This window comes from Ipomoea nil, unplaced genomic scaffold, assembly GCF_001879475.1.
Source record: "Ipomoea nil cultivar Tokyo-kokei standard unplaced genomic scaffold, Asagao_1.1 scaffold2283, whole genome shotgun sequence".
Lineage (NCBI taxonomy): Eukaryota > Viridiplantae > Streptophyta > Magnoliopsida > Solanales > Convolvulaceae > Ipomoea > Ipomoea nil.
In genome coordinates, this window is record NW_017618711.1 from 77471 (window position 1) to 87828 (window position 10358).

General features: G+C 41.9%; 2 protein-coding genes across 2 annotated transcripts; one reads left to right on the forward strand and one right to left on the reverse strand.

Annotated features, from left to right (window-relative positions):
• The first annotated feature begins 362 nt into the window (after window positions 1-362).
• LOC109151260 (ABC transporter B family member 19-like) lies at window positions 363-6564 on the forward strand. The gene is made up of 10 exons (XM_019299178.1): window positions 363-981; window positions 1082-1136; window positions 1816-1991; window positions 2434-2634; window positions 2716-2975; window positions 3060-3376; window positions 3450-3673; window positions 3769-4591; window positions 4669-4910; window positions 5006-6564. Exons 1-10 carry the CDS (start codon window positions 724-726, stop codon window positions 6212-6214), a joined length of 3765 nt encoding a protein of 1254 aa, XP_019154723.1. The 5' UTR covers window positions 363-723; the 3' UTR covers window positions 6215-6564.
• Window positions 6565-7074: 510 nt separating this feature from the next.
• LOC109151265 (RING-H2 finger protein ATL48-like) lies at window positions 7075-9371 on the reverse strand. The gene is made up of 2 exons (XM_019299185.1): window positions 9161-9371; window positions 7075-7658 (listed from the first exon to the last, which is right to left on the reverse strand). Exons 1-2 carry the CDS (start codon window positions 9234-9236, stop codon window positions 7489-7491), a joined length of 246 nt encoding a protein of 81 aa, XP_019154730.1. The 5' UTR covers window positions 9237-9371; the 3' UTR covers window positions 7075-7488.
• Window positions 9372-10358: the final 987 nt, after the last annotated feature.

Consider the following 10358-nt stretch of genomic DNA (forward strand, 5'->3'; position numbering starts at 1 on the left):
GTATATATATATATATATATATATATATATATATATATATATATATATATATGTTTGTGTTCATGTGAGAATCATGAATGAAGTGAGAACTTCGTAAGTGTGCATGCACACAATCTTTCATTAATGAATACAATCTACTTTCACCGTCATTTACCAGTCATACTTATAGTAGATTGTGTGCATTATGTAGTAGATTGCTCTATTACTTTATAGTTGTATTTTTAGTTGATTTTTTTAAATTGTTGAGATAAAATAATCATTATATTTAAAGAGTAAAAAAGAAAAATCTATTTGCATAAAGAGTTAATTTTTTTTTTTAAAAATGCAACATTTTGTTACCCCTCATCTATAAATAAACCGACCTATCATACCCTGCAGTTTACAGAACCTCTCACTCTTTCTTGTTCAACTGGTTGCAGAGAGCTAATTTTGACTACCGGTCATACCCATCCACCCACCATCTTTCCACGGCAATCGAAGCTTTTTTCTTTAGCTCTCACTCACAACTTCCCACCACTCTCTTCTCGATGCTTTAAACCCCAACCGACATCCGGTCAGCGACGCACCCTACAGGGAATAGAGACCAAAGATATCAATCACATGTGTGTGTGAGCTTTAGATCTTTGTTTCGATGGTTCATTGTCACGGGGAGAGTCTTCTGGGTTGACCAAACACCTGATTTTGATGTGAGAAAGAAAAGGGGTGGGGGGTTGAGGTGCAGAAATGGCGGAGACTGGTAATAGTGGTGGGGAAGGGAATGCAATGCCGGAGGCGGAGAAGAAGAAGGAAGAGGCGCTTCCGTTTTTTCAGCTGTTTTCTTTGGCGGATAAGTTGGACTGGGTTCTTATGATCTCCGGGAGCCTGGGCGCCATTGTTCACGGCTCTTCAATGCCCGTCTTCTTCCTCCTGTTTGGGGAGATGGTTAATGGCTTCGGGAAAAACCAGGCTGATTTCCACAAGATGACCCATGAAGTATCCAAGGTCTGGAATACAAAAAAGATGCATTCTTTCTTATTTCCATTGAATTTAGATCTGATGATAATAAAAAAAGCTGATCCCTTTGGGCGTCTGTGAATTGCAGTACGCTCTGTATTTCGTGTATCTTGGCCTGCTGGTCTGCGTGTCATCCTATGCAGGTGAGCACTGTTGATTTATTTTGAATGGGTTATTTTATTTTTGTTTGAATTATAACTGCTAACACCAATCTGGGTCGACAACTCAGCTTTTGTTTGGATTGAATTGTTTCTTATTTATAGTTTCAAAGCTGTTTTGTTTCTCTGCGATGAAGCCAGAGGTTAGCTAGGATCAGTCATAGTGTTGTGTCGGACTTTTGCACGTGGTCCGTGGACCGTCCCCCTGTCGTTTTTCTCCTCTTTCTTCTTAATTTAATTGATAATAATACTTTGGAACCCAGTCTCACACGTCTCCTCTCTTTTCCCATATGATCTTCCTCATGTCGTTTTCTTCAACAGTTTGATTCCTGGAAAAAACTGGAAAAAATCGGAAAAAAAAAACCCCAATTTGGTAACTGTTTGGGTGACTAAGGAAAACCCGCAATCATTACAGGTTTACTAGCCCAAGAAGGTAAACCAACTTTAGTCACTATCTAGTAAATTAGCCTAGATTGTCCATAGCTGAACCAAGAAGGTCGATGGGCTATTCCCGTTAAGAGTTAGACTTTATAACTTTGTGGTTATCGAGACAATAGTCAGACTAACAAACTTGTAACTTTGTGGTTAACCCGAGACAATAGTCGGACTAACTTGACTAGGATTGCCCCTTTTGTTAACTGTTAATGTGATGGAATGTGTACAGAGATTGCGTGTTGGATGTACAGTGGGGAGAGACAGGCTAACGCTTTGAGGAGGAAGTATTTGGAGGCGGTGTTGAAACAGGACGTTGGATTCTTTGATACAGATGCGAGAACTGGGGATATTGTTTTCAGTGTCTCAACAGACACTCTTCTGGTTCAGGATGCCATTAGCGAGAAGGTTCGGGTGATTCTTTTTGGTTTCGTTTTTAGTAGAAAATGACTTCTTTTTTTTTTTTTTTTCTTCGGAGACTGTAACTGTGAATACTGCATCCATGGTTTGAAGCTAAAGAAGGAAATGGTGATCATATGGGTTGTAGGGTCAAGGGTGTCCATTATTGCAGGACCCCACTAGCTTCATTCTTTCACATTTATGCATGTTAGCAGAATAGTCTAAGTTTGGCTGCGGTTTTCTGTTCTTGGAGTTTAATGAAAAACTGTTTTTGTAAAAGATGTTACATCGAGATTAGTCAAGTGGGGCTCTATGGTTTGGTGTAATGTGAAATCATTTTTGGGTAGCTTTGACCTTAATGATGGTAGTAGCTAGGAGCGAGTGATGGGCTGATAGTGAAAGGCATGATGGATTTACGTTATTCTTTGTTCTTGCACTTTTACCTTTTTAGGTGGGGAATTTCATCCATTACATCTCGACATTCTTGGCGGGATTGGTGGTCGGTTTCGTGTCAGCATGGAGGCTAGCTCTGCTCAGCGTGGCGGTGATTCCCGGAATCGCTTTTGCCGGGGGGTTTTATGCCTACACCCTCACCGGCCTCACCTCCAAAACTCGGGAATCGTATGCCAATGCTGGTATCATTGCCGAACAGGTGTAGCTATCGCTATCATCAATTAAGGATAACTTTTTCGTTGTTTTTTGTTGCTCCTTAATAAATCTGGTGTCGGTGTAGGCCATTGCACAAGTGAGGACCGTGTATTCATATGTGGGCGAGAGCAAGGCGCTAAACTCGTATTCCGATGCGATTCAAAAGACGTTGAAACTCGGTTACAAGGCCGGGATGGCTAAAGGCTTGGGTTTGGGATGCACCTATGGAATAGCGTGCATGTCGTGGGCGCTAGTATTCTGGTATGCCGGCGTTTTCATTAGGAACGGTCAGACCGATGGCGGGAAGGCATTCACTGCTATTTTCTCGGCCATTGTCGGTGGCATGTAAGAACGAACATACAGAAATGTGTACATATCTTGTTTAAATCCAGCACTTAAAGAAACTAATTGATTGTTGCATCTTTCCAGGAGTTTAGGTCAGTCGTTCTCCAATCTCGGGGCGTTCAGTAAAGGCAAAGCTGCAGGGTACAAATTATTCGAGATGATAAAACAAAAACCGACGATAGTTCAAGATCCTACCGATGGGAAGTCCTTGGCTGAGGTCAATGGAAACATCGAGTTCAAGAACGTAACCTTCAGCTACCCTTCAAGACCCGACGTTTTTATCTTCAGAAATTTCTCCATCTTCTTCCCCGCTGGGAAGACAGTTGCAGTTGTTGGCGGGAGCGGCTCGGGGAAAAGCACTGTGGTTTCGCTAATAGAAAGGTTCTATGATCCTAAAGAAGGTATTTCTCATTTTCTTGCGCCCTATCAATCTGTTAGTTGTTATTCAACTCGTTATATTATTAATCGTGCCAGGTGAAATTTTGCTGGACAATGTGGACATAAGGACATTGCAGCTAAGATGGTTGCGAGATCAGATCGGTTTGGTGAACCAAGAACCCGCACTTTTCGCTACCACCATACTCGAGAACATACTCTATGGAAAGCCCGATGCAACCATGGCCGAAGTGGAGGCTGCTGCCTCTGCTGCTAATGCTCACGGCTTTATTACCTTGCTGCCGAATGGATACAACACTCAGGTCGGTTCTCGTTAACCTTAAAAACAGCGACATAGTGAAAAACAGACACATTGGTTCATTCCGTTGAATAAATTGAAAATTTTGTTTCAATCTAGGTAGGAGAGCGCGGTGTCCAACTTTCGGGCGGGCAGAAACAGAGAATAGCGATTGCGAGAGCTATGCTAAAGAACCCGAAGATTCTCCTGCTGGACGAAGCTACGAGCGCCCTTGATGCAGGTTCGGAGAGCATTGTTCAGGAAGCTCTTGATCGTCTGATGGTCGGCAGAACGACAGTGGTGGTTGCTCATCGGCTGTCTACGATTAAAAACGTCGATTCCATTGCAGTTATACAGCAAGGGCAAGTTGTCGAGACGGGAACTCACGAAGAATTGATTGCCAAAGCCGGGGGGGCATATGCGTCCTTAATTAGATTCCAGGAAATGGTTGGGAACCGAGACTTTTCAAACCCTTCAACTCGTCGTACACGTTCAACGAGGCTAAGCCATTCGCTTTCAACGAAATCTCTGAGTCTCCGCTCTGGCAGTTTGAGGAACTTGAGCTATTCTTACAGCACAGGAGCCGATGGACGCGTAGAGATGGTTTCGAACGCTGAAACAGATAGGAAAACTCGAGCACCAGATGGGTATTTCTGCCGGCTTCTTACACTAAATGCCCCGGAATGGCCCTATTCGATAATGGGTGCCGTAGGATCTGTTCTCTCGGGTTTTATCGGTCCAACTTTTGCGATTGTGATGAGCAATATGATCGAGGTTTTCTACTACACGAATCCCGCTAGCATGGAGCGAAAGACCAAGGAGTTCGTCTTCATTTATATCGGAGTAGGTCTTTACGCCGTTGTTGCATATCTGATTCAGCATTATTTCTTCAGCATTATGGGGGAGAATCTCACTACACGAGTCAGAAGGATGATGCTGGCAGGTATAATCGTATAACAAGTTCATCTTCTATAGGATTTAACTGACTTTATGTATTAACGTTTTTGGTGAAATCCCCAGCAATTCTAAGGAACGAAGTCGGATGGTTTGACGAGGAGGAGAACAATTCGAGTCTTCTCGCGGCTCGCTTGGCCACAGATGCTGCAGATGTTAAATCTGCCATCGCGGAGAGAATATCGGTGATACTGCAGAATATGACATCGCTCTTCACTTCATTCATCGTTGCATTCATTGTGGAATGGCGGGTCTCACTACTCATTCTCGCCACGTTTCCCCTTCTCGTTCTTGCTAATTTCGCTCAGGTAATGCCCTCGTTCATCCCGTACTTCTGTATGTAATCTAGCGGAAAAACAACGGAGTGCCCTGACAGTTTATTCTGTTATTTTGCATGGCACAGCAACTCTCCATGAAAGGGTTTGCAGGGGACACCGCGAAAGCGCATGCGAAGTCGAGCATGATTGCAGGGGAAGGAGTAAGCAACATTAGAACCGTGGCGGCCTTCAACGCCCAAGAGAAGATCCTTTCTTTGTTCGGGGTAGAGCTTAGAGTTCCGCTAAGGCAAAGCTGTCGCCGCTGCAATATGTCTGGTTTCCTGTTCGGTCTCTCCCAGCTCGCCCTCTATTCTTCTGAGGCGCTAATCCTATGGTATGGCGTGCACCTCGTCAGCAAGGGCCTGTCGACATTCTCGAAGGTCATTAAGGTTTTCGTGGTCCTGGTAGTAACGGCCAACTCAGTAGCGGAAACTGTCAGCCTGGCTCCGGAGATCATCAGGGGTGGTGAAGCAGTGGTCTCGGTTTTCTCCATCCTCGACCGCCCCACCAGGATCGACCCTGACGATCCCGATGCCGATCCTGTGGATTCAGTTCGCGGGGACATTGAGCTGCACCACGTCGACTTTGCATACCCATCGCGCCCGGACGTGGCTGTGTTCAAGGATCTTAGCCTCAGGATCCGGGCTGGTAAGAGCCAGGCTCTCGTTGGTGCCAGTGGTTCAGGAAAGAGCTCTGTCATTGCGTTGATCGAACGGTTCTATGATCCAATCGCCGGAAAAGTTATGGTTGATGGGAAAGACATAAGGAGGCTCAACTTGAAGTCTCTGAGGCTTAAAATCGGGCTAGTTCAGCAGGAGCCAGCGCTGTTCGCCGCCACCATTTTCGACAACATAGCTTACGGTAAAGAGGATGCAACCGAAGCAGAAGTCACGGAAGCAGCTCGCGCAGCCAACGTGCACGCCTTCGTCAGTGCATTGCCCGAAGGGTACAGAACGCAGGTCGGGGAGAGAGGAGTTCAGCTCTCAGGCGGCCAGAAGCAACGAATCGCCATCGCCAGGGCGGTTCTCAAGAACCCCGCGATACTTCTACTAGACGAGGCCACGAGCGCACTGGACGCCGAATCAGAGTGCATGCTGCAAGAAGCGCTCGAAAGGTTGATGAGAGGCAGAACCACCGTTCTGGTGGCGCACCGGTTGTCAACCGTCCGGAACGTGGACAGTATCGGCGTGGTGCAAGACGGCCGCATTGTAGAGCACGGCAGCCATTCCGAGCTCATCAGCCGCCCAGAAGGAGCATATTCAAGACTCTTGCAATTACAGCACCATCGCATATGATGCAGAAGGCCGCCCAATCTATCGTTTCTTTCTGTCCCCCCTTGTATTAAAAGAAAAAGGCCAATCAATCTTCTTGGTAATGAGTGTGAGGCAACTATATATGTTCAGGTGCCATTAACAGTTCTTTGTTGATGATAATGATTGCTGTAGATATGAAGTGCAACTCCATTTCCCAATGGAGAACATAAAATATTCGATGATGATGATGATGAGCCATATCTATGAAGCATCATAAATCTTTTCCCTATCTGTAAAAAGGCTGGTTGGGTGAAATGATTAACATAAATGTGTTTGCTGATATGTAATTTTTCAACCTTGATGATAATATCAAGTCATCTTTTTCCTTTTGAGATAAGGGCCAACACATCAAAAAATTGGAGACAGATGAATATTCATATGGTCCTATATGGGTTGCATTATTGCAATCAAGCATGAGTCAGAGTTGTAAAGGAGGTTGTTTTTCCCTTTTCTATCCTCTCAATAATATGATAAATCAATTATGTGTTTCATTTCAATTAAAAGTTTCGGACTTATCATGTCAGCGGATAACTGGCACTGGGATGTCCTTGGTTTGGCTTTGCTTTTCACTTTAACAGTTGATTAGATATTTTTCAGAGAAAGAAGAACACCAAGGCTGAGAAAATGAGTGCAATTATAGAGTAGGTGGGGGTTAGTGTGGTGTGATGTGATTTGGGTACAGATTTCAGAATCAGAATGTCTTGTACGGTATAAATCTTGAGACACTGCACTTGCAAAATGAGTGCAAGTGTCGCTAGACATGGCATGATGTAATGCACCACTTACTATCCTCAGTATTGTACCTACAAGCGTCTTTAAAGCCATTGATGAGATAGTATTTATGGATAAGAAAAAACACATCAAATGGAATTATTGATCATAGTGTTAGCTCTATGGCTCAACCCTTCAGAAGAGAGAACATTATAGTTCACAATAATGAGTTCATGTATATCTCGATGATGAACATCAAGAAACTCAAGAATCAATCAAACATGAGTTGTATACATCTTTGTTATACAAAATGGCTACTGCTTGGCTTATTGAATGAAGCATCTAAACAGTTCAGGAAACAAAAAAAAAAAAAGGAGTTTTTGACTTACAGCATTCATGGTGGAACTTGGAAGAGCTGAATGAGGTAAAGATGCCTTTGTAGCAAGGTGTGTGATCAACTGATCATTTCTTGGTAGTAAAAAGCATTAAGTCTTGAGAATGAAAAATGAGGCCGCAGAGATTGCTACTTTTGCAGTCATACAGTTTTAAGCATGTTTGAGGTTGTCCCCATAGTAGTAAGCAGTCCCAACCATCAACGCCACCGTAGCGCCCTGTGCAACTACACGAGCCCTCATTAGCTTCTGACCTAAATTAGAATTTCCTTGCCGGAAACTAATCAATCCAGCTGTGAGCACTCCTGCAGTGACAAGTGCACCTGAAATTCCAAGGGCAAAATAAACCAATGTTAAGAGGCTCAATCACATATTTTATGTACATAAGAAAACCCACCCGCATTTTTACTTGCCAAGATGTTGGTGAATGGTGATTGACGATTGTACAAATTTTGAATTTGATTACAAAAAACTTTTAATTACAAGGGTGAATTCAAAACACTAGGTTAAACTCTTTTTGAAACAGGATGTAGAAACATCCTTGGACTTTCCACGCCAATGCACTAGAAGCTCCATTACATGAAACTATTTGCCTTAGAAAGCCACTCTAAAACTGATGCCAATGTAATGGAAACACACAGGAAACATCTCATTCTCAGAGATTGAAGCTTCTGATGTTACTTATGGACTCAGACCCAAGCAAACCCAAGCCAGAAAGAACAGAGAAATTAGTAAGTTCTCTTTGAGCCGAATGTCCTAAGCCACTACTCAGTCCTCACCAATACTATATTCACCATTAGTATGCATATACCACAACAGGTAGCATACTTTCATATAACTATTCAATATGATCACCAACTCACCACCTGCAACACTGCCAACACATCTACTTCTGCCACCATCAACTGAGTCATTCACCAGCACAGTAATTGTAGTGAAGACCAAGTAAATGATGCCATTAGATGGGCACTGTCCAAGACATCTACTAGAAGTGAATTGAACCATTAACTTATTATAGAGATGGAAGCCATTCAAGTTAACTAACCAATGCATTCACATAACTATATAGACACCCTATACTGGTAAGATATATCTTTGTTTACCATTGTCATCTAAAGGACAAACTTCACTTACATGCCTTATGCTAACCTCACCTACATTGAAAATAAAGTTTACTAAAGGCCATAAAGTAACTACGTCCAACATAGACCAAGTTTTGGTCACAGGTCAGTGGATCACAGATGTCTATGAATTGGGTTTGATACATACCTATACACATAGCTATCACCAAAACAAATTCAAATACTGTCAGAATTGCAGATGGGAAGCCCAACTTTCACCTAAATTAAGGCAAATAAAAAGGAAATAATAGCCCTCAGTTTTATGTTTGGTGTCATCTTCTATCATATAGAGATTCTTCTGTAATTGAGTAAAAGTTTGCTTTTAGAATTAGAATTTGTTTTGCTCATAGCTTTGTATCATTGCTTTTATCCTATACAATAATTGTTTTCCATTATCATTGTTTTTACCCTATACAATAATTGTTTTCCTTTATCATTGCAAGCAAAATTATATGATAATCAAAGGATTACTGCCAGTATACAAATCCTTCTGCCATTGAGCTAAGTTCTCTTCTATGATTGGCTTGATTGGGAAGACAATTGACATCAATTCTCAAAGTAAGACATTTATCCTAGATAGAGAGTGTTCTCATATCCACATAAAACACTCAATCACATATAATCAGTAATATTCGAATTGCATGTACACTGAAGGATAGAAATGTGCCGACAGATAGCTAGGGTTTTGAAAAAGAGAAATGTACCGAGGGGAACGAGAGGGTTTCTCACACGCTTCTTGTCCGCGAACAGTGCTTCCAATTCAGGATTAGTAGTCCCCATCTTTTCCGGCCAACCGCCACCGCGCAGCTTTCCGATAACTGATTTAAACGCGCTCTCCAATGTTACGCGCCTCCCGCCTGTTGCTTATATATTCACCTACTTTTCGACACTTGGAGCGCAAAGACGATGACGCGCTTGATTCATTTGCACCTTTTAAAGTTTTCGGTATATTACATACATTGCCCTCAATTTTAAAGTATTGATAGTTAAAGCCCAATTATCTAGAACAATTTTGCAATTTGACCCCAAAAGGACAAACAAATGTTACATAAGCTGGCATTCAAGCATACAAGGCAACTATTATGAATTTAGGCAAATTATGATGTGAGCACGTGCTCACTATGCACATGATGCACACAAATCTATATGCATAATTTCTATATTGTATATCTATAATTTTTATATTGTAGATTCATAAATTTTTATATTCTCGGTGAGCTAAAATTATGAATCTAAAGTATAAATTTTAGCTTACCGAGAGTCTCAAAATTATGGATATGCAGTATAGAAATTATGGATCTACAGTATAAAAATTATGGATATAGATTCGTGGTTAGAAATTATGAATCTAAAGTATAAATTTTAGCTCACCGAGAGTCTAGAAATTATGGATATATAGTATAGAAATTATGAATCTACAATATAAAAATTATGGATATAGATTTGTGCGCACCATGCAAGGTGAGCACGTGTTAGCGATTGATGAATTTATGATAATGATAACGCGTTGAGCCGGGGTGTGGTGGGCCCTTAGGGTTGGGGTTCAACCTTTTGGAAGAATGATAATGATAACGCTTAAAGGTAAGTGATGATATAAGCCCAAACGGCCCAATAATGGTGAAGGTATAAACATAGACAAATTATACTCTGCACCAGGGTGCACAACGCATTATGCGTCTTGGCCAAAACGACGTCGTTTGTTAAATTCAAAAAAAAAAAAAATACTTGTTTCGGATGTACATAAACTCATAACAGAATACACATAATCTAACATAATACATATTACACATAAACTTATAACAGAATACACATAAACTCGTAACATAATACACATAAAATCTAAACAATAAAAACGACGTCATTTTGGTCAGGACGCATAATGCATTGTGCGCCCTGATGCAC

What these genes read in the sequence shown, in the direction of transcription:
- LOC109151265 (XM_019299185.1), bottom strand. Translation starts at nt 9,236, where the DNA reads ATGGGGACTACTAATCCTGAATTGGAAGCACTGTTCGCGGACAAGAAG. An exon ending in AAACCCTCTCGTTCCCCTCG is followed by an intron (nt 7,659 to 9,160) that starts GTACATTTCTCT and finishes TTGGAATTTCAG; the next exon opens with GTGCACTTGTCACTGCAGGA.
- LOC109151260 (XM_019299178.1), top strand. Translation starts at nt 724, where the DNA reads ATGGCGGAGACTGGTAATAGTGGTGGGGAAGGGAATGCAATGCCGGAG. An exon ending in TCGGCCATTGTCGGTGGCAT is followed by an intron (nt 2,976 to 3,059) that starts GTAAGAACGAAC and finishes GCATCTTTCCAG; the next exon opens with GAGTTTAGGTCAGTCGTTCT. An exon ending in CGAATGGATACAACACTCAG is followed by an intron (nt 3,674 to 3,768) that starts GTCGGTTCTCGT and finishes GTTTCAATCTAG; the next exon opens with GTAGGAGAGCGCGGTGTCCA.